The following is a 22,880-nucleotide window of genomic DNA, read 5'->3' as shown; positions in this document are numbered from 1 at the left end:
GCGAGGATAGGGGTGAGGGAAGTGAGGGGTGGGGTCTGAGGGCCAAGTCCTCCCCAAGGTCTCCTGCTGGGGAAAGGAAGGATTAGGTCAGGTGTCCAGGGGCTGTGGCGGGATGGGAGCCTCACCCTTCAATGTCATCCTCGTCTGTCTCGTTGGCCTTGTGGGGCGTCTTGATGTTGTCCCCCTTGCCCACCACGGCCACGTCACACTTCACGTAGCCCTTCAGCCCGGCGGAGATGTCGTCGGGGTCCGACAGGATGGCCCACTTGTGGTGGAACTGGTGCTCTGCAGTGGCGAGGGGTGGGGACTGCACCTGCCGCCCTGGGACAGCTGCAGAGCGGCGGGGCCGAGCGTCTTTAGGCCCCCGGTCCCCAGCATGGCCAGGAGGAGACAGAGGCTCCCAGAGGGGTGAGCAGCTGGGACAAGGTCCCGCATCCCTGAGTGTGGTGTCTTTGAAGAGAAGACCCTCCAGACTGGTTTCTTGGCCTGCAGCCCTCCTAGCCCACCCCTGCGGACAACCTGCACACAGCTGCCGGACAGAACCTTCAGAGAGGCTTCCCCTCCCTCACTCCTCCTTTCGAACCATCTGGGGCTCGCCAGTGCTTGGGGTATCTAGACCACGGACCTTGGCGTCGTCTGTGGGGCCTCCCGATTCAGCCCTGCCCGGCTCACCCCACTCATCCCGCCCTGCCCCTGTGCTCCTGTGGGGCCTGGCTGCTTACTCCTCTCTGAACAATTCGAGGCGCTCTTCATACCCCTCTGCCTTTATAGCTGCGGTTCTCTGAGCTTGGAATGGCTCCTTCCTACCCTTCCCCCATTCGAACTTCTCTGACACCCGCCAGGGAAGGCTTGTTGGGCTGGGAGGTTGCAAGCACTCCAGGCCTCCTCTACGAGGTACCAGAGGATGGGCGTGGCCTCGTACGACCCTTCCTCATCTCCAGCAGGGAGCAGTGGTGACTGAGCAGTGTCCCGAGGCTGCATCTGATGGCGCAAATGTGGTCCTGCCAGGGTGAAAACAGGCCCCGGTCCCCGGGAAAGCCTACCAGCTCCATAAGATCCTGCTACCACTGACTCCCAGCAGCACCCAGGAGTCCCGTGCCCCTGGCATCGTGCTTCCAGCGACTCCGTGGCTGGGTCAGCGACCAGGGACTCATCGGGGAGGTCAGGCCAAAACAGAGGCCATCAGAGTGCAGACATCAGTGCCCCAGCTGAAGGGGCCATGTGGCTTCAGGCTCCTCTGAAGGGTACCAGGCTCAGGAACAGATTCAGGAGGAGCAGCAAATCTGGCGGTGGGTTACCCTAGCGGAGAGCCTGGACTTTGGGCCCCCCTGGGCCTGGGTTCGCATTCTTTTCCTTTCCCTGGACCCGCTATGTAAGCTTGCTGAGCCTGTTTTCCTGCCGGTGAAACGCAGTGATGATGTCTACACGGGGCCGTGGGGGGTAGGCCCGCTGGGACGGTGTGCAATAGCCGTGTGCCTGGCACTTAACAGGTGCTCCCTGAGTGGCGGTGGTTCCCTCACCGGAACTCTACCGCCGGGAAGCCCAGGGGCCCGCGTCAGGCTCCTCACTCACGCTCCAAACCCCTGCTACCCGTACGGCGCTGGGATGCCTCCTCAAGGATGCCAGTGTCACGCCAGCCCACGGCCCACAGTGGGGACTGCTTCCCCGGCAGGCACCGGATCGAGACTGGCCCTCTTCCCTGCTCCCTACAGCGCTAATGGTCACCGGGGCCACCCTCTGCTGAGGACCACGGCGTGTGTGTGGCAGTGGAAAAGGCTGGCCTGGCAGCCGGGAGACCAGGTTCTACTCCCAGGAGGCTGCGGGCAAGTCTCTTCAGTACCCTGGGCCTCAGTTTCTTCATCTTCATAGAAAAGCTGGACTGGATGTTTTAAGGTCTCTTGCAGGTTGAGTGTTTATGATTTTGTGATGTTTGTGTGTATCACCTTGGGTCTGGGCTCCGATTCCCTAGTCTAAGTCACAGAGCGTGCACCAGCCGAATGTCTACGAGGTCGAACCGGAAGAAATCGCCAATTTATTTAACTTAATAGTTTAGTGGCACTTTGTCTCATCTGTAAAATGGGAAGGAACGCTGATGCCTACCTCCCTGTTTCGTGAGGGTCAAATATGACACTCTGGGTGACATTGTATTGTCCCTGTCCAAGGGCCCAATGGAGTCGTTATTGCCTCCTGAGTGGTGGGTTCACTTCAGGGACACGGGCTGGGGCCCGGTGCCGGCTTGGATGCCCGTGGTTCCCGAGCTGGCCATGTGCTCAGTCATCATCATCTGGGAGGCTGAGGGCACCTCCCCTGCCCGGCCCATGCCTCACGAGTCCTCTGGGCCACCCCTCAGGGTTCCCTCACCAACCGCATCCAGTGTCGGCCCGCGGGGACCCACAATGCCACTAGTCACCACAGCCCCTCATGGCTGTTCTCGGGAGGCCCTGGTCCCTCGATGGATGGTCGGCGGGCCCCGCATCCCTCAGAAGCCGCCACACTGCATTTGTGGGGAGGACAGTGTGGCTCCGTGGGCGTCTGGAGTCACACAACCTGATTTCGCCCCAGACCGACTGGGTGACTGGGGGGAAGCCCCAGCGCTTCTCTGAGCCCCGGGCCCCTCAGGCCAAAAAAAGGGGGCGATGCCCTTACCCTGCGGGGCTCCTGTGAATCCGGCAGCCTGAACACAGGTAGTCACTGCGGCCGTGTGCAGCACCCCATCATGCCACGCCCCCCAGTGGCCTCACACTGACTTTATGGTCCTGGCCAGGCTTGGCCCAGGGATCACCAGGGCGGGAAGGACGGCGAGTGCCACACTTGCTGAGCTGTGGGCACAGATACTCACCAGGCTGGGAGTACACAGTTCCCACATCCATCTTGAAGGACCCCACCAGGGTACCGCTTCTCAGCAGGTTCTTGGAGTGAATCACCTTCCGGGCAGAACCACCAGCCCCCAGTCAGGTGGGGCAGGGCTGAGGCTTTCCGCGGGGTAGGGGTGAGGTGGTCTGATGGTGGCACCACCTGTCTTTCTGGGCCATGGAGCCTTTCGGTGAAGCGGGAGGGCATTTGGCAGGGCAGGGACGGCTCGCTGAGGCTCAGCATCAATCTCTCCTGCCCTCATTTTTGCTGACTGCCAGGTACGGGTCACTAGGTCAGACCCTATACAGAGGCACCTGGCTAAACAGGTGACAGGGGCCCAAATCAGCCCGGCTGTGTGTCTGGGCACGGGGCTGCCTTTTAATGGTTGGTCCGCCCGGAGGGGTGTCCTTTTGGAGGGCACACAAAGGTGCAGTTTGAGCTAGTGGCTCCCCACTCACCGAGATCTTGATGATCTTGTCGAACATGACGTCCGGAGAGACGTGGAAGTCGAAGACGAAGTACTAGAGGGGGAAGGACCCAGAGCTGCTCTCACCCAGCGGACAGCGGCTAACGGCCTAGGGCAGTGATGAGTCCCTCCCTCCTAGCAGTGCCCGTTTGCACTCTGGCCATTTCACCTGAGCCCCGAAGTTCAGGCGAGCAGCGGTGGTCGCCACTGGTCCCCCCTGACCCCGCGGCAGGTGGGAGCTGTGTGGCTTTGGGCAGCACCCTGTCTGAATCTGTTTCCTGAGCTGTGAAATGGGAGTAACGACACCCAGCTCAGAGCCTCGGTAAGATACCACAAGATACCGTGCAGTTAATACAGGCAACACAGCGCCCTTAAGCCACGATGCTCTACTGCCTAGAAGGTCTGTCCTGATTTCAGCAGCGTTGAAATGTAAAATAAGGCTGTGAAGGCACCTAATTTGCTGTAAATGTAAAATGTGGTGGGTGTGAACTGCCTCCCTGAGCTGGGAGCTGCCACTCACCCCCTGCCCCATTTCTCCTGGCCTTGGTGTGCAGGTGCCAGGAACGAGAGTGGGGGCAGCACACAGAGGGACCACTGCTTTGGTGAATGTGTGGGCAGAGACAAGGAAGAAACGTTGCCAACAGGCTTTGGGTCAATGTCTAAGGAGAGTCTGTTCCTGGCTTCTGGGGACTCACACTAGAGCACTGTGGGTAAGAGTGCTGCCTTTAGAACCAGACCGACCGAGTTTTTACTGTTAGGCCAATCGCTTCCTCCCTGGGTCTCAGTTTACCACCCTGGGATAGTGCTCGGGGCTGCCTGCCGTGTTGAACTGCCCCAGGGGCACCATCAAAGGGGGGGCGGGGTTTGGAGGCCTGGTCGTGAAGTCTGAACGAGCTGACCCTTGTTAAATGTTCAACCCATGAGTGCACGTGGTCAGTGCCCCGTACACGCCAACTGCTGTGTGTGACGCAACATGTCCGGGTGGCACTGGCCGGGGGCACTGAAGCTCTGGAGAGGTGGGTGGAGATCTAGACACGCAGGTGACAACTGACGCCTTGGGGCTGGGGGCGGTACCCAAGGAGAGAACTGGAAGGGACCGGTCCAGGGCAGGGCTCCAAGAAGCAGCAGAGGGCACAGGGAGCATGTCAGAAAAGGCAGTGGGGGAAGGGCTGGAGAGAAGGGGAAAGGAACAGAGAGGCCCCTAGGGCGGGGGAGGGGGGGTGGGTCGTGGAGAGGATGGAAAGGGCTGGGCAGTCAAGAGAGAGGCACGTGGACTTATGCTTAGGGACCGCATGGTCTTTGGTGACCCAGAGGAGGACAGTTTCAGTAAAGCCAGGGGGCAGAGATCGAGGCATGACTGGGAAGAGAGGCAGTGGGGACAGCCCACATAGTTGGACTGTGAGTGTGAGGACAGAAAGGGGTGGTCACTAGGAAGTACATGGGATTGGGAAAGACACGGCTAGATGGAGGGGTGGGTGGGTGGATAGACAGACAGACTTCTAGTTCCTGTCCCTGAGCAGTGGGGTTTCCCCTAGTTGTACTCGGAGAGAATATTCAAGAGCAGAACACCTTATAGGCAAAAGAGGAGCTGAGGGAAAAGTGAAGGCAGAGTTGGGGGCACTGAGTGGAGTGGGTAATGCTAAATTCTATGGGAAGAAGAAAGAGAAGGATCTAGGGCAGAGGGGAGAGGTGGTTTAGGCAGAAGGAAGATGCCAGTGACTTGGACCAGATGTGCCCACGGAGAAGGGGTCTTGGCCTGGACTTGAGCAGTCAGGCTGTTCTAGGAGGGCAATGGCCGTGAGCCTCCCTCCACATGAAGACAGGTCTCGAGCTGGGCAGGAGGCGAAGGCTAGGCCAGCTGTCTCAGAGCTGTGTCAGCCCTTGCAGAGCGAGCTAGCCAAGCTAGAACCAGAATTTTGCACTCTCGGAGTGGTCTTGTGGTCATATTCCTTATGTTTCCCGAGCATATTTCCCTTGTCTAACCACCTAGAAGTCTGCTAAGTCGTGCTGATTGTTCTCATCTCCCTCCCTTGCGTTGAGTGGAGTCAAAGGAAGCTTCCTGCCAACTCGGAGAATTAGCCAGAAGTAGTACACCTCTGGGACCAGGGATATTTTTCAATGAAGAGGAACATGGCATAGGACAAGAAGCAAAAGAAAAGAAAGCCCCACTTTGGGACCAGGAGGAATCACGGGAAGATCATTTGCAGTGGTGGTTCTCAACGGGGGCGATGGGGCGGGACATTTGGCAAGGCCCGGAGACCGGTGGGGGTTGCCACTGGCATCGAGTGGGTAGGAGCCAGGGCTGCCGCTCGACATCCCACCATTCACAGTCCAGCCCCTTATACCAAAAACCGGCCCCAAATGTCCACAGTGATGAGTTTGAGAAACCCTGGTTTAGAGGAAACAGAAATTAAATCAGAGCTACCTGGGTTTGTGAAAAAGAACAAACGTGATAGAGAACAAATTTAAGATTCACGTGAGCGGAAGGAATAGTCTTGGTGCATATAAACATGGGGTTTGGGAAACTGTTTCTAGGCTAGAAGTAGGCGGTGGCCTGTTCGGGCAAAAACTGTCATCTTTGCGGCCCCCGCGTTGCCAGGCATGGGCTTGAAGTGCATCACATACTCAGCAATGTTTGGTTCTCTCCTGGGGGGGGGGGGGGGGGGGGGGGGGGGGGGGGGGAGGGAGTAACCATCTGCAAAGTGTTACCCAACGCTTCCAGGGACACGCCAGGCTCTGGGCTGGGCCACAGTGATGCAGGAGACCGGGAGCCTCCAGTCCACCAGGGACAGAGACACGAAGGACCAACCGCAATTCAGAGACGTTATTGCCACAGAAAAAGAAGTGCATTGACTTCTGACCCAGAGAGTGCAAGGAGGACCGCTCCACGGCAAGGACACCTGGCCTGGGCTCTGGAGGGTGAGTAGGAGTTTGCTGGGGACACACAGAGTGGGGCGAGCAGCTCTGTTTTCTTGGGACAGAGGAAGCAAGCTGGACGAAACACGAGGTGTGCGGGGCGGGTGCGAAGTGAGCCTCTGAGTCAGCCAAACGTGGCTTTGCCACATCAAATAACCATGGAAGGCCAGGGGCACCTGTCTCCGTATCCATTAAGGGAAAGCAGACTCTTATCTACGTTGGAGGCTTTTCCAGTGAGGGATGTGCCCTGATGTAAGATCAGAGATGTGGAGGCGGAATTTCCTGACTCCTGGGAAGGTCGCTACGTGGGGCTGGGGGCTGGGGATTTCCTGAGCACTGGTGTCCCAGCCGGGCGGGCCTGTGGGCTTTTTTTCTCTCATGCCCTAAGAGTCAAGGCCAGTGCTCTGGGAGGATCCCCACAGAGGTTCAGGCACCATGGAGGCAGCCCGGCAGACAGGGTGACTCTGGCCCTTAGCATCTGGGCAAGGACTTTCTTCAGGACCTTCAATGTCCCCTCGTGTAAAATGGGCTTAATGAGTTGTAACAGCACGGGCCACGGTCCCCCTTGCTGGGAGCCCTTCTTGCCCCTTGACTCCCAGCTGCTCCTAGTGGGCCTTGGGGGGGTGCCGGTGGCTGGAGCCCAGCCTCCTGCTACATTTAGGGAAGTCTCATCCCCCCACCCAGGGCCACGGGGCACTGACCTCATTGTAGTAGGGGCAGTTAGTGGACTCCTTCATGGACGTGTACTTCTTGTCGTCGCCCACCTCCACGCACACCACGGGGTCCATGTTCAAGCCCACGAGCTGCCGAGCCTCAATCACAGTGATGCTGACCTTCGGGCGGGAGAGGGGGAGGCCAGAGGTAAGCCGCGTGAGCCTTGCCGCTCGTCCTCCTGGAGTCAGGGCCCAGGAGCAGGGAGCCAACAACGGACTTGGGTTCCAGCCCGAGCACTGTCTCTAATCTGCTGTGGATCCCGGGCTCTTTTCCCCACTAAGCCTCAGTGTCTTCATTTATAAGGAAGGGCGTGGGCTGGATAAGCTGGAAGTGTGTGTTGCAGTTACCAGCGGGGAGGAGAAAGGCGCTGGTTAAAAACCAGGGTCTCTGGTGTCCCTGCCAAACTCCAGGCCGGCCCAATCCAACCTTGGGCAGTGGGGCCAGGCATCAGTATTTTCAAAGCTCGCAGGGATTTCAAGTGTTCCCCCAGTCTCCAGGGCTCCACCGCCTAGAGGGCTGCAAACCACTCCCTGGGTTTCATGCGCTCAGGGATTAAGCTTTCTATGTCTTCATTGATGTGCCTTTAATTTCCTGCCCCAGCATCTCTCATTTTAAGATTGCAGGCCTCTGAGAGTGCTTCGTGTTTCTGGAATTCCCCCCACCCACCCCGCTTTCCACATTCCTGGTTTCCCCCTTTTGTTTAATCTCTTTGGGAACCTGAGCCACCTTTCCTGGCTTGACGCTGTGTGTTTTGTAGGTTCTGTGTCTTTCCAGGGGGCGTCCAGCTCCCTGGAATCTTACGTCTATGCTGGGAAGCCCTTTTTAAGTTGTTCATTCATTCAACAAATGTTCATGTTCTGCACTTTGTGCAGAGCCTGATGTGGGCCTTGATCTCACGAATTGTGAGATCATGACCCGAACTAAAGTCAGGAGTCGGACGCTTCACCGACTGAGTCACCTAGGTGCCCGCTGAACCTTCATTTTAAGCCATCAGTTCTTGCTTTGGATTTGGAGGTGTCAGTCCCCATTGGGGTGGCCATGACAAAATAGAAAGAGGCACAGGTTTGGGTTGGCTGGGCTGGCATTCAGCCCCAGACCTTATACATGACCAAGGGTGAGAGGAGGCACCCGTGCAGGCTCACGGAGTGAGCTCTAAGTGGAAACACCATCCATCCACAAAGTTGGGTGAAGGTTAAATGAGATAATGTGTGTCACAGTGCCTCATAAACAAGCTCTAGAAAATATGAGCTATTGTTATAAATGGCTTCTCAAAGTCTCCCAAATAGGTAGGGTCCTGTAGATGCTTACGATCGTTCTGTTTGACTCTCTCGAACTTGCGTTTCAACAAAACAGCCTGTGCTAAGCTAGTGTTAGCATTTACCTCAGCTCATTCCTCCAGTGAAACTGTGGGCCTTACTTTTTATACTTCTCATCTTGGAGATTTGGTATTTCAATCGTTGTGCTTCGATGCAACTTCTAAATACGATTTTACTCAAGAAAATCATGTTCCCGTTTCATAAAAAAAAAAAACTGTAACCATGAAAATGATCATCCACTGTATCCATCAAAGTCTTATAAATATTCCAAGGGCCAAGAAGAATCCACACATCAAAACTAACGCTGTTAAGAAAAATAAAAACTTCAGTGCCAATGAGAACATTGCCAAGAAAGTATACAGAACTGGAGACTGAATATTTACTAATTGAAGCAACACTTGAACTACGAAAGTAAGCATTTCTATTTGGAACTTGAAGTGCCAAAGGCAATGAAGCTCAGACTCCAGAGCTCTGGAGAAGTTTAATAATTACCATTTCTTCAGGGAGCTAAAAAGGAAATATAGCTAATCAACTTAGCTCTGGGAAGTTGCCTGTGAAGAGAGTAGGCAGGCACTACAAGTCCTTCTGGAATATTCTTGCACAGTAGTTTATAGGGTTTTAACCTCTATGAAAGTTTGTATGCCAAAGGCTTAAAAAAAAAAAACTCATCAGATTTTCCCACAATTAACCCCCTCCATTAAAAAATAAAAACACTTTCTGTAACTCAAGACTGGAAAGTAGACAGACACAGTTTTGGCATAATAAGGCAGTAAGATATGCCATCAAGAGATTAACCTTCCAAATGTGAGCAGTTGGTTAGTTTTTATGGTTTTTATCCAGAGGCCCAGGCGTGATGCCAGTGTTTTTGCCCTCTCCTCCTTCTCAGGACCCAAAGTCTCCACCTTCTTCTACTGAGCAGAGCCAACAATGGTGAGCAACCCTGGTTGGAGCTCTGACACCCAGGAGGGAAAGGGTGGGGAGGGGAGGAGGGCAGAGGGTTGAAAGGAGCAAAGGGTGGGGGCATGGGAAGAGAAGGGCTCCAGAAGGTGCTGGAGGGGTGGCCAGCTGAGGGGTGGCCCTGCAGGGAACCCTGAAACCATTGAGGTTACTGTGTGGTGTTGGTGGGGGAGGGGAGTGTTATTCCTGCTGCATCCCCATCCCCCACCTGGGGCTCTATGGGGGGGGAGGGGCATATGTCACTTGGACTTGAAATTTAAAACAAATTTTGAATTAGTCAGTCAGAGAAAGACAAATGTCATACGACTTCACTCATACGAGGACTTTAAGAGACAAAACAGATGACCATAAGGGAAGGGACACGAAAATAATATAAAAACAGGGAGGGGGACAAAACAGAAGAGGCTCATAAATATGGAGAACAAACTGAGGGTTACGGGAGGGGTGGCGGGAGGGGGGATGGGCTAAATGGGTCAGGGGCATCAAGGAACCTACTCCTGAAATCATTGTTGCACTAGATGCTAACTAACTTGGATGTAAGTTAAAAATTAATTAATTAAAAATAAATATAAAACAAATAAAACAAATTTTGAGGGAGGGGATTGGCCATCCTTTCCTCCCATTCTCCAATCATCAGCAGAGGACTTGATTTTTCCAGGGTAGAAGATGAGAAGGCAAATAGACCCATGAAGGGCCTGACTGATCAGCTGATCGGGGAGACTCTTGGTAATTGCCTATTCAGCCCTCTCCTTCCAAGATAAGGGGCCTAATCTCCAGGTGGCTTCATGAGGCCGTCACAAGGAACAGTGCTGACTGTAAACCTATACCTCTGTCCTGGAAGAACCCAAGAGTCATGGTGCTCTGTGACCTGCTTCCAAGGAATCCGATTGTGCCGCAAGAACATTGGCGGGGAGCTGGAGACAGCAGGTGGCAGGCCTGTGAGAGCTGCCCTTCTGAAACACCCTTTGCCTTTTCTCATCTCCAGATGGCTGAGATGGGACATGGCCAGATATGCATTTTGAGAAGATCAGTCCAGTGGTGGCATAGAGGTTGGAGTGGAGGAGGCATTATGAGGGTGGGGAGATCAGACAGGAAGTGGGTGCAATATTGCATTTGAGGCTGGGGTTGAGGGTCAGTGGCAGGGAGATGATACAGAGGTGAGAATGTATTAGGTCTTGGCACCGAGAAGAGAGGGCAGGGAACACACTCAGGACCCCATGACCCACCGAGAACATGTCTGCTAAGTGCTCAGATTTGCTCACTCTGGTGGGGGAAACTGCATATTCGCTGGGATGAGAATGTGGCTTCTCACCTTGGAGATGCCAATAATCAGGAAAGGGTTTGCACATTACATACATTCTAACCAGAAGAAACAAAGGGGATGGGTATGCCATGGCCTTTTCCCTGTTCCCAGTCCTCGGGGTCCTTCCCAGATCTGAGTTCATCTAAGTCCCTCTCCTCCCACAGCTGGGTGCGCTTTCTCAGGTCTTTCTAACTGGGCAAAGCCAAGTTCTCCAGAGAGTGACATTCCTTTGGTAGGTTTTCTTGCTTTCTACATTGTATTTATTAGAGGTAAGAATAAATCCACGCTCGTACCCTCAGAGCGCTCTGTCCAAGTGTGTCGATACTTATAGTTGAGATGTGAACGAGCCTGTCAGAAAATACTGTGTTACTCGGTTAAATACGGCAACTGTTCTGTTCAATTCAGGATGTTTGCAAAGTCTTTGGCGGGGAAACTGGGGTCCACTTAATAAAGGTCTCTGTCAGGAAGCAGTTTGAAAGAGCTTTGAAAACAAGCAGTAGGTAGTAAGCCAAAGATAAATGGGGGGGGGGGCGGGAACCAGAGGGGGTGACTGTCCAAGAGGCTCAATTAGAAAGAAATTAGTCACTCGGACTGCTTCAGTTGGACACCCTTGCACTTGAACCCTGAGTTGACCTTTGAATAACTGTGTGACCTAGGGTAAGCTCCTTACTCTCCTTGTGCCTCAGTTTCTCACCTATGAAATGTAGTAATACTTATATTTAGGAGGGTGTAAGAATTACATTAACTTAAATGGAAAACACACACACACACACACACACACACACACACACACAGTTCCTAGCATAGTACCTGTAAGCCTTCTAGAAAATAACAGTTATATTAACCATTTTCTATGTGCCTTTATGTGGCAGGCCGGTGACACTGTAAAGGAAACAGTATCTGGAAATACAAAGACAAACAGATCTTTGTCCTTTGGAATTTTCCTGTTCTCAGAAAACAGAGGAGCAGAGCCCTGGGCCCAGCCCCCTAGAAAAGCCTTCAAACGTCTTACGATATTCTGTGTTTGGGTTTTGGCGGAGAGGTGAGGGGGCGGCATTTCCCAAACCTCCAAGGAGCCCAGTGGCTTGAGGCTGTCTAAACCACAGGGCCAGGGCCAGGGCCACTTGACACTGCTTGGGGCTAATTTTCAAGCACCTGGAAAGATGGCCACCAACTGGTTGAAAACAAACTGAAGCGAGGATTAAGGGAGACAAGGTGTGTCCTTGAGAAAACATGACCAGATGCACCTGATACAAAGACAGATATCTCCTCGTCCTTTATATCATCACCTGAACGAAGTGGCCGGGGGGCTGTCGCCTTGAAGAAGGGGTGGTGTGCATAGGGTCGGGGAGATGAGCGTTCAGAGATAAAGCTCTAACCTGGGAGAGGAGGCTCACTCTGATTCTGGGCCCGGGTTCTGACACTTTGGGCAGGCGCTACAGTGGTAGCCAGGCGGGGTCTCCTAAAGGCTGTTTCCTCTGACCAGTGAGCACACTCACTCAGTCCTAGGAATGCCCAGGCCTCTGACCCATATCTGGGTCTTGTTAGACCCCAAGTGAAGGGTCTAGAGCAATGGGTCATCCATGGGCCCTTCCTGTTTCCAGTTTATAAATAAGTACGAGGTGCTTCTGGCTTGTACGTTAGTCCATCGTGGATTGTGTTAGTGTAACTGAGTATCTCAGGCTCTGATCAACTCCGCAAGAAGAAACAAAATTGGGGGTGTGGCCCTGCAAAGCCCATGATCGGGCCCCAGGCCTGGAGGGCTGTACTGGGGTTCAGACACGCTGTGTGGCCCTCTCTCAACAGCTCAGCCCTGCTCGTGACACATCCTGCCTGCACTGTGGCCACATTAACAATCCTACAGCTTCAAATTTCTCCCTATCTCAGTCATTTTGTCTCCAGTTTTAGAAACATACAAACAGAAACATTAAGCGTTAATTTCAGAGACCAGAGAAGAAAAAGAAAAAAAAAAAAACCCACCCACATTCTCACCATCTATGGATAACCAAGATTGACATTACATTACTTCTGGCATTACAAACAATGGAAACAACAATCTTAAAAAGCACATCAAAAAATCTTTCTTCAGAGACGTATATGATAGATAGTGGTGCCCCTTGGTCTTTTTAGGGTTTTTCCAGGTCCCTCCAACTTGATGAAGTCCAGTGCTGGACACAAAGTCCTCTGCATAAGCAGAATTCTTAAGCTCTTTAGGTTTGTACCTCTCTAGTTCCGAGTGCCTCCCGGAAACGAGCTTAGTTTGGGAACTTACACTGAGCTTGTGGTTCTCTGTGACCCTCAGACCCATGCATCCAGAGTCTATAATGCACGCCTTGGGGCGCCTGGGTGGCGCAGTCGCTTAAGCGTCCGACTTCAGCCAGGTCACGATCTCGCGGTCCGTGAGCTCGAGCCCCACGTCAGGCTCTGGGCTGATGGCTCAGAACCTGGAGCCTATTTCTGATTCTGTGTCTCCCTCTCTCTCTACCCCTCCCCCATTCATGCTCTGTCTCTCTCTGTCCCAAAAATAAATAAATATTGAAAAAAAAATTTATAATGCACGCCTGGCCAGAACCACCCACTGGAGTGGAGTCTCAGAGCGATGCCTCTAGTTGCCCCGCCTACCTGGTAATCCACGGGCCGCCCGGCACCTGGCACCATCTTAATGTCTGGCTTGGATCTGAGGAGGAGAAGGTACCGTCAGGCCCGGCGTAAGGGGATTGCTTGCAGGGGAGGAGGAGGGCACTGGCACTGGTTGGACCTTGGCGAAGGGCAGAGGACAGAATCATGGTATTCGTATACTCCAAGACTGTCCAAAAGAATGGGGATTAATTGTTTTCAGAGGCCCCAACAGAGAGGATTAACGGCACAGTGACGGAGAGATAGTAGGTCAACAGGTTCAGATGTGTGCGGGGCAGCTCTGTGATCCCCCTTGGCCCTTGGGCGTGCAATGACTTGGGAGCAGCCTCCTGCCTTTGTAGGAGTGAGAGACATCCAGGAAAAGAAGAAAGGGGCAGGGTTAGGAAGAAGCCGCCCAGGGACCCTGGTTCTTCCCCATCCGAATTCCACACACGGCAAGCTGGGTCCTGCCTGAACAGGCGGAGGCGGTTTGGGCTGCGGGGCTCCCGTGTGCTCACCGTTTGTTGGAGACATTGGTGGTGAGAGCTGTGACAGAGGCCAGAGACACAGAGTCAGGGTCCAGCCCATCCCCCAGCCGAACGGCCAAGCGGTCAAGGTCTTCCATCTCCAGCACGGCCGGTTCGTCTGCAGAAGAAAGGCCATTAGGTGGGCTGGATGGTGGAACAAGTGACTGTCTTTCCCCTTGCGCTTTGCTATCCAGGAAGCTAACAGTCAATTTCCGGGCTTCCTTGGCAGTATCTGCTTAGAATGTATGGCCCGTTTATCCGCAGTGTTTCCCACCTGATCTTGATCTTTGATTTTAATTGATATTATATCTAGTTTCGCTTCTTAAAATTTTTTTTTAAAGATTTTTTTTAAAGTTTATTTATTTAAGCCATCTGTACACCCAACCTAAGGCTCAAACTCACGACCCTGAGATCAAGGGCCGTATGTATGCTCTCCTGATTGAGCCAGCCAGGTACCCCTAGTCTTGCTTTTGTATTTTGATTGAATGTAACTCTTGTTGTGTATTTCTTACATAAGCACTGAATACCCTTTGTGGAAGAAGGGAGGGGCAATAAAAAATCCATACTTATGTACCTTTCAAACGATGGCTACTGTTTATCAAGAGGCTACTCTATGCCAGGCACAATGCCAGGCACTTCGTGCACGTATCTCCTGTCCTCATGTCCATGTATTGTCAAGATAGGCACTATTCTCACGTCACAGATTGGGAAACTGAAGCTTAAGAAGTAACTCATCCATGTAAAATAGCCGATGGAATTCACACCCTAACGCTGCGCTGAGGTGTAATATCCAATGAGATGAAGAATTGACCATGCTGAGCAACCACGGAAGAATGGTAGGTTTGGGCCTCAGCCAGCAGCCATACCCTCTCCAGTCTGAAGGAGAAGGGCACCGCTAGAATTGGCATGGCGGCAAGAGGGAGAGAGATGCTGGGGCCAGTGGGCCACCCAGGGGATGCTAAGGGGGGAAGCCAGGAGCTCTGAAGGAGGGCATGTGATCGACAGACTTGGGTGGGAAAGCTCCACATTGCTTCCTTATCTGATCCAATTCTCTCCCGTCTTCTCCCGATCCCCCCCCCCCCCCCCCCCCCCCCCCCCCCGCCTCCCAGGGCCACGGGTCACTTCAGCCTCCCAGGCTCCACCCTGCCTCTCTCCCCCAGGGCTTTCCCTGCAGCCTTGTGAGAAGGCACGGGGAAAGACAGGGCAGTGAGTCTTGCCACTGGGTAAGCGGTCCTGGGACGCTGGTTTTTCCCCAGAAATAGGGAAGTGGCCAAGCCACTTTCGTTTTGTTTTTTTTTTGTTTGTTTGTTTCGTTTTGTTTTGTTTTTTGTTATTCCCTTCTCTAATGAACAATCTCTAGGCTTCTGTGTGCAGGAAAAAAGGTGGGGGGTGTGGGGAGCAGAGAGGGCGCGAGGAGCCTTTCAAACACAGGCCCACCAGAGAGTACTGCTAAATTCTAGACCAGTGGCGATGCCCTTCCCACCCTTTGTGCCAGGAGCGCCCCCTTCCTGAAGACCACCCTCAGGGCCCGGCTCTGCCGGCAGCCAATGGGAGGCTAGGGCCCACCTAAGCGGCCTCGCCGGCCAATCGCAGGCGAGCCTGCTGGGGCGCTGCCCGCGGAGGGGAGGGGTTTGGTCTCCGTCAGGTGCGCAGAGATGGCCCGGGGGTTGGCCTGGCTGGGGGCGCGTCTGTACCTTGTCTTTGGGGTTCCTCCTTGTGGGACCGGTTCTTGCCGAGCTTCATGGCGGAGAACACACTTCTCCCAGCTCTGTGAGGCGAGCCGCCAGAATGAGATGGAGGGAGATGGACGCCGGGAGGAAGACACACAAACACAGGAGAGCAAAACCCGAGACAACACGTAAGAGAAAGGGAACTTCATACTCCAGCCCCTCACGTACCGGTCCTGAGATAGCGTGGGGGCCAACCTTTCTAAAGCGGGAGCCACGAGGGGGAATTAGGGCAGAGAGGAGACCCCACTGCTTCCTTCTTTCTCATGCCTCCACACCACTGAAGAGCGGGTCAGGGCCCAGGGATCAGAGAAGGAGATCTTGGGCTGGAAAGAACGACTTTGAGTGGAGCCCTCCCGGGTCCTGGGCTGTCCTCAGCTCCCTCAGTCCAGTCTCAGAGCTCTGAGTTCCACCATGCCTCCGAGCTCGTCTTCCTTGTCCGTGCACCCCACCTCAGCTGGTCGGGAAGAAAGCCAGATGACCAGAGACAAAGCATCAGGACAGACAGACAGGAACAGGATCAGAGGGGCAGAGGCCAAGGAGGAGGTCTGAGATGTGGTTGAAACTAGCCGCTCAGTTCTCAGATGGCCCTGGTGTGCAACTCTTGCCTTGTCTTTCCCGATCTCTCCGCACCCTCAGATTCTGTTCGGTCCCCCGCGAAAAGGAAGAGATGGGCCCTTTCCTATCCATCTTTGGTGCTGGCTTCCACCCCTTCTGCCTGTCCCTGCTCACTGCGGAATCCCCCCCCTCACCCCCCACTTCAACCAACCCCCAGGAACGTATGGCAAACTCCATAGTTCCTACCTCTTTCTCTGGCTTGGTGTGGCCTTGTGCCCCCAGGTGAAGGGCCTCGCAGTCAGGGGGGCTGAGGGAAGGGGGCAGGGGTCGTCAGTGTCCCTTCAGTGATGTCCCTGCAGCTGAGCCCGTGATCCCTGGTGCCAGGAGGGACCCGGAGTAGGATCAGCAGGGGGTAAAGTGCAGTATTCCATTACCCCATCAATATTTCATGAGCTGGATACCTGACTCTCTCTTCCCATTCTCCCTCCTCCTGGGTGTGGCCCTGTCATCATGTGGGCTCAGGGGGGGCCAGGGCAGACTCAGACTCTGAGCTCGCCTACAACAGAGCCCACCCACCTTTGGGTCATGCGTCTATCTCCCCGTGGAGGCTTGACTTTGGTTCCCAAGATCCCCTGGGTAATGGGTATCCCAAGATACCCATTATTCTGGGTAACGCGAGGTTGGGCAAAACCTTTCTGTCCTTGTAGGGATGGCCTAAAAGCCTCAAGCCCCTCTACTCAAGGTTGGGGCCAATCTTATTCCCCCAAATCTGGCCCCACCCCAATCCTGGGCCTTTCTTTCCTCTTTGCTCTCTTTACTTCCGGGCAAGACATAGAGGGCTGTGAGTCTGTATCCCAGTGAAAGAGCAATCAAGAACCCTCACAGTTTAGGAAACACTAGTGTGTTCATGGTTTCCTAAAAAGCCATGAGGTGGGTCAAGGAAGACTGAGGTAACACTGATGTGTCTATACCGGCCAGCATCGTGTTGTCCGGAACATAACAATGGAGGAGAAGGGAAAGAAGGGAAAGAAAGTGTCTCCCCTTCTAATAAGGGGAGGTATCTATACATACGCCAACACGGCATTATATAATTTTTTCTTGAGCAACTACTATGGGCCAAAGCCTTTTCCAGATGTTTCCTCATTTCATCTTTATAGCGATCCTGGGAGGGACATATGCTTCTCTTCATTCAACCCAAGAAGAGACTGAGGCTCAGAGCTAGAGTTGAAGCACACTGCTCCTGCCCCCTCTGCCAGTACTGCTACGTCCTGAGTCCTGTGGGATTGCACTTCTCTGTCAGTGGCGATCCCATCCTGACCGTTCGGAACTTCAGTGAAAAGTTCCCAGGGCCTGCACTTGTAGGTGTACGTATGGGCCGTGTGCCAACGCAGTGTGCAGATGGGGGTGCCATCTGTGAAGAGCCCCACAGACGGCGCCCAGGCTTACAGAGAAGGCGCTCACTCACAAATGGTCTTAGCATCAACGCATTTTGGAAGAGGCTGCTGTGAAAGTTAATGACTGGTAATGAAACGTCACACAGGTCAATGACTTGTGGCTTTCTGACGCTGGTCCCGAGGACCCACCCAAGTGGAAAAGGGCCTGGGGCTTCCCCTGGGCAGTTATGGCCCTTGATTTTGAAAGTCACTTTATTTCTTAAAACAAACGTATTTGGAAGCAGAGATTGAGACTTTAAAAAAAAAAAAAAAAAAACTGTACTATCCTACTATTCTCTCCCTGAAGTCAATCAAAGGAGAAGCCCCTCTTCCCAGACCCTGCCTTACTAATCATCTCCGGTGGACAGGTATACAGGCGGTACTCCTGTGTGCCTGGGGGTATCTCTAAATGAAGATTTATCCCTTAACGAAAAATGTGGAACGTGTCGGGTGAATGTAAAGTCCAGAATTCGTACGAATTTTGTTCTTCAGTTCATCTGGGCAGCGTGCACTAGAGCGTGATGGCCTCAGCTCTCCCTGCCCTTTGGAATTTTCTGGTCGATGACACATCAGAAGTTGACCATAGAAACAGTCTCTTCTGCCTAGTGCTGCACCGCTTCCCAGAAACGGCGTGCCTGCTTCTCTCGGCCAAGGGTAAAGGTTAGTTTTGAAATAAATGTTAATTTAGTCAGGGATGTTCGAAGATTATCGGCTTGTATCAAAGACTTAGATTTCCAAACTGTGTAATTCCTTGATGAGGTTGCTGGTACGCTGGGGTCCTGAGTGTTTGTTCTTGTTTTTAAATAAAATGCGGCAGCTGGTCTGAGTTCTTCAATAACTAAAAATATAATGTGGTGAGGAACAGACGAAGAAAACAAGCCAATAATCAGCTCAGTGAAAAAATGCTTTGCCACCAAGTGGCTCCTTACTCCTGGCTTCAGGGAAGCAGAAGCCAGAGCCAGGGAAGGTGGGCCTCCCTAGGGCCCTCTGGGGATTTCCGGTCCCGCTGGGGCTTCCCCATCGCTGGATTCACTGAGGTCAGAATGACAGGCACCCACAAGTTAGACCGCTCTTTCCCTCTAGAGAAAAGATTTTAAGGTTAGTTCACTTATTTGTAAATTCTGTTTTCATTTATGGATCTGATGGTTTCATTGCTGGTTCCACGGCTCAGATCTAGAAGGACGTCGTGGCTGGGGTCCTGGGAGGGAGCTTGGTATTCAGAATGACTTGGGAACATTGGCCGAACTAAACTTAGTGAGCTGGGCGTCATTAACTCAGGTCTGTGTATTCTTCTGGAGGCTGTGACTGACGATCTGAGACTGCCTTCAATCAGAACAACCCAGGCTCACTAGCTCAGGCCTCAGCTAATCAGGAGAAACTCCTGCCTAAGAGAAAAGGGGTCTATGGTGCTTTGCATTGTTTAAACAGCCACGTTTTCAAACCTCGGGGGCGTGTTCTGGTGCCCCTTGGTGGGTGTATTTCTTTTATTTCCGATGCCCCAAGAATAGCTAATTCATAATTGCAGGCTCTACAGTTGTTTTTTCACAGTGTGTTGAATTTCAGTTAGTTTCAAATATCTTGCCACATCTGGGCAGGACAGGTTGGCCCTTGACACGAGGACTTGTCCCCAAACTGGCCTGCTTGCCTCCGCGCCCTCGTGGAACCAGGAGGCGTGGGGGGCCCTTGTGTACTTAAGGGGGCCCTTGTGTGCCAGGGAGCTGGCTCCTCAGCTCTCCTCGATGGCCCAACCCCTTGCAAGGCTCAAGCGAACTGCTTCAGGGAAATAGATTTCCCACGTCCCCAGACCAACCTCTCCCAACATCCCACGTACTCAAGGGATAACATGAGTTCTTTCATGGCTGGATTCTTCCGTTTTTCCTACGTCAACTTGCACACGCTTCTACTTACTTCTCAGCAGAGCTTGAAACTAGCCAGCTTTGCCACACGGTAACCTTTCAGAGTTTTAAAACTGTTTTTATAGCTTTTCTTCACCTGGCTACAGAGTTTCAACTTGCTCAGTCTCTTCTTAGAAATCTCATTTCTGGGGCGCCGGGTGGCTCCGTCGGTTAAGTGTCCGACTTTGGCTCAGGTCACGATCTCACAGTTTGTGCGTTCGAGCCCCGCATCGGGCTCCGTGCTGACAGCTCAGAGCCTGGAGCCTGTTTCCGATCCTGTGTCTCCCTCCCTCTCTGCCCCTCCCCTGCTCTCACTCTGCCTCTATCTCTCTCTCTCAAAAATAAATAAATATTTAAAAAAAAATCTCATTTCCCTCCCCTTTCAATCCTCCTAATGCCCCACACATGAAAATAAGAATAATAAATGCCAGTTGACTGTATCCCATGTGAGGACTGGGGATGGCAAGACACTCAGATCAGGTATTGCCAGGGAACCAGCATTTACTGCGGGTCTACTAGGTGCTCACCACTGTGAGGTGCCTCTTAGTCCGGCCGTGGGGGGTCTGGCCCAGGACAGACTGGAGAGCTGGAAATCAAGAAGGGCCCTAGGGCATCGCCACTCTCAGCCAGAGGCTGGGGAAGAGACAGGGCGTTTACATCTCATGAATAGACCTCTCGTGTCTAAGCGTCCATGTGGGAAACTGAGCCCTTGAAACGGGTCCCTAAGAGGGACTCCCAGCTCAGCCATCATCTCTCACCCTCCACCCCTACCTCCCTAGATTCAGCTCTCCGGCTCCCTCTCCAAGCTCCCTCTTCTTCCCTTGCTCAGAGCCTGACAGCCTCCTCAACCCTTCAGGTCTCTGGGCCTGAGTTTTCCCCACGGTGCCTTTGTCTTGTTGTGCTTTTGTTTGTGGGAGTTGGAGTTCATATGCTTTTGTTGAAGCAACGATCCACGATGAGTCCCCTGGGACCTTAATGCAGGCGGATGCCTCAAGCCCATACCTGTGCTGACCACCTCAGACCCCTATAGGCACAATCCTCGTGTCCCCACGATGTCCTCCTGTCAACTAGTTTTTAACTTCCTGGTACCACAGTGTGGGGCAAATCCCTTAACATCTCTGAAGCTCAGTTTCCCTATCTGGAAAATAAAGACCCCATTCTTGGCTTTTCAGCTTGCACTGGTGTGTTTGGAGAATTAAATTAAATTTAGAGTACAGTCAAGTGCTCTAAACTCCCCAGGTCTCTTGTGAACTCTGGGTCGGGAGCTAAATTCCCTGTGTGGCCGTCCTAGCTCTGCTCCTGTCCCGGGGCAGGTCACTTCCCCTCTCTGGGACTCAGATTTATCATCTCGAAGAAAGGGCTTTGGACCAGAGGCCCCCTCCAGCCGGTCAGCCCTGACTACTACTGCTTCTGTGAACTCCCCACAATGCTAGAGAGTTGTAGAGATGGCATGTGCTTCAGGGGGCCTCTGAGACCCACTCATCAGCCCCAGGCCTTGAGCCTTTCCAACTCCTGCGGCTGACCTCTCTCATCTGGGGTCCCTACCCCCCTTCTCCCAGACAGGCCCTGACCTCTCCCTCCCCCACGAAGCTTTTTGCGGGATGGAGACGGGAGGGTACGCATATGCTCATCCCTCCTTAGCTCTCTGGGGCTTCATGCCCCAGCCACCCCTGGGGCCACTCCAGGCCCAGAGTCTGTGGGCCTCCAGGCCTTCATGCCCACCTGCCCAGCCCTGCCTTTATTCTTAGCGGGAGGTGGCCACTTCTTGGGCCTCCCTCACCCTTTTGCCTTCAGTCACACCTTCCCTGACAGGAAAGCCTAAGGGCCTGGCCCGTGGGCGTGGAGCTGAACAGGGAAGTGGAGGCAGAATCCAGACGTTGAAAGGAGGGAGGAGGGAGCAGAAACCAGAAGGCCCAGACGCCTGCCCCACCCCCACCCCCTCCCCCCCTGACCCTCACCCCTCACGGCCAGATGGACAGACCTCCCTCGCCCTGCCATCCCCCGGTGCTGGCTTCGCCAGGACAGCCCACGCCTAAGCCCTCTGAGACAGGCCATCCCGACATCCGCACCCTGTGGTGAGGAGCCTTTGGGCCCCACGGGCTGCACCCTGGCCTGGGACACCTACTTGTGCTCGCCATCTCTGCCTCCCTTGGTCTTCTCTCTGCCTTTGCTGAGTAGGGGGAAGAAATGAGGAGACAAGGGGATGTGAGTGAGAGGGTGTGGACCAGAGACACTTGCAGATTTAGCCCCTGGCCCTGTTGACCCCCCACTCCCCAAGGGCCTCCTCATCCCAGGGACCCCCTCACTCCACAGCTTCTCGCTGCAGCCTAAGCCTGCTGGGCAGGGGTCTGATGGTTCCCAGGTTCTGCCCTGGTCACAGGAGCGGGGCTGGGTGGCCACTTCCCAAGCCCAGGAGAGCCTGGAGCCTTGAAATGGGAGGAGGCCTCAGGGTGTCACCTGATCTCCTCCATTCGCAGGCAAGAGCTTGGTGATTTCTACTGTGGGTCTCAGATGCCTCAGGGAATGCAAGGTTAGATGAGCCTGGCCACCCTCCAGGCCTGGGCCACCCTGCTCCTCCTCACCTCCTCCCTGGATCCCCTCCAATGGAGCGGGCAGCTCTCAGGCTCTGACGGCCTTGGAGGGCAAGGGTGGGCCAGGGAGATTCTGGGGATGTGCCAATAAGAGAGCTACCACTTCAGGGCACAGAGCAGGGTAAGAACCTTGCCCTTCTCCCTCTTTAGGGAGGCTTTCAGAAAAGCCTTCTGGAATGTTCTCTCAATCCTTCCCTAATGCTATGGCAATGAAGATGAAGAAAAGAAAGCAGACAACAATTAGGAGATGTTTTAGTGATGTTTTCCCTCTCCTCATGCTGTACTGGCACAGGCCTTGCCCAGGGGGACATGATTCTGTGCCACGACAGCTCAGAACCTACAGGCCTACATAGATCACAGCTGAAGTCCAGCTTTGGCCAGTTGTCCTTTCCATTAGGCAAGCTGGTCAGTTTGTAATTCCTTTCAAAGTACTTAGCATTAGCCAGGTCTCTGCTGGTCACAGAACACCTCGCTGCAGAGAAGGGGAGATAGTCTCAGCAGTCCTGTGCTGGCCCCAGGCCTGGCTTGGAGGCGGGCAGGTCAGGCATGGGTCCCCATTGGGACCCACTGAGAGCTGCATGGGGCTTGCCCCAATGGAACAGGAGCCCCAGTGAGCTTTTGAGAATGAGGGCCGAATGGGAGATTTACTGACTGCACTCTCACATTAATCCAAACAGGGCCGCCTTTCTCTGAGTTACCCATCCAAGTTTTGAAGGAAGTTTGTTTGCTTATTGTTTTTTTTAAAGAACTCTATGACCCTGAAGAATTTGAAAATCATTGCAATAGGGGAACGGGAAGGGGAACTGTATCCCCTAGGACTGGGCAAGGATGGAACGGGAAGGAGGAATTGATACACCTGAACAATAAAACGTGAGGTTCTATCTCTTTCCCTTCCGGTTTTGCTCTGAAATCTTGGAGAGCCGTCAGGCTGGCCCAGCGGGGGAGCTTCTCAGGCACATAGCAGGCCCAGGTGCCGCACAGCACAGGCTGCCTGGAACATGCCTGCCT

General features: G+C 53.6%; 1 protein-coding gene across 1 annotated transcript in view; it reads right to left on the bottom strand.

Moving 5' to 3' along the window:
- OTOF (otoferlin) overlaps positions 1–22,880 on the bottom strand; it is a 93,573-nt gene that overhangs the window by 26,025 nt on the left and 44,668 nt on the right. The window contains exons 6-12 of the mRNA XM_030311478.1: positions 15,363–15,436; positions 13,660–13,786; positions 13,148–13,202; positions 6,937–7,068; positions 3,312–3,374; positions 2,840–2,924; positions 126–285 (exon numbers count right to left, since the gene is read on the bottom strand). Coding sequence (XP_030167338.1) covers positions 126–285; positions 2,840–2,924; positions 3,312–3,374; positions 6,937–7,068; positions 13,148–13,202; positions 13,660–13,786; positions 15,363–15,436 — 696 coding nt within the window. The remainder of the gene's footprint in view (positions 1–125; positions 286–2,839; positions 2,925–3,311; positions 3,375–6,936; positions 7,069–13,147; positions 13,203–13,659; positions 13,787–15,362; positions 15,437–22,880) is intronic.

The sequence above is a fragment of the Lynx canadensis genome, chromosome A3, assembly GCF_007474595.2.
Source record: "Lynx canadensis isolate LIC74 chromosome A3, mLynCan4.pri.v2, whole genome shotgun sequence".
NCBI classification, from domain to species: Eukaryota; Metazoa; Chordata; class Mammalia; order Carnivora; family Felidae; genus Lynx; species Lynx canadensis.
The sequence above is the reverse complement of the archived record's forward strand: the minus strand, read 5'-3'. Positions and strand labels throughout refer to the sequence as shown.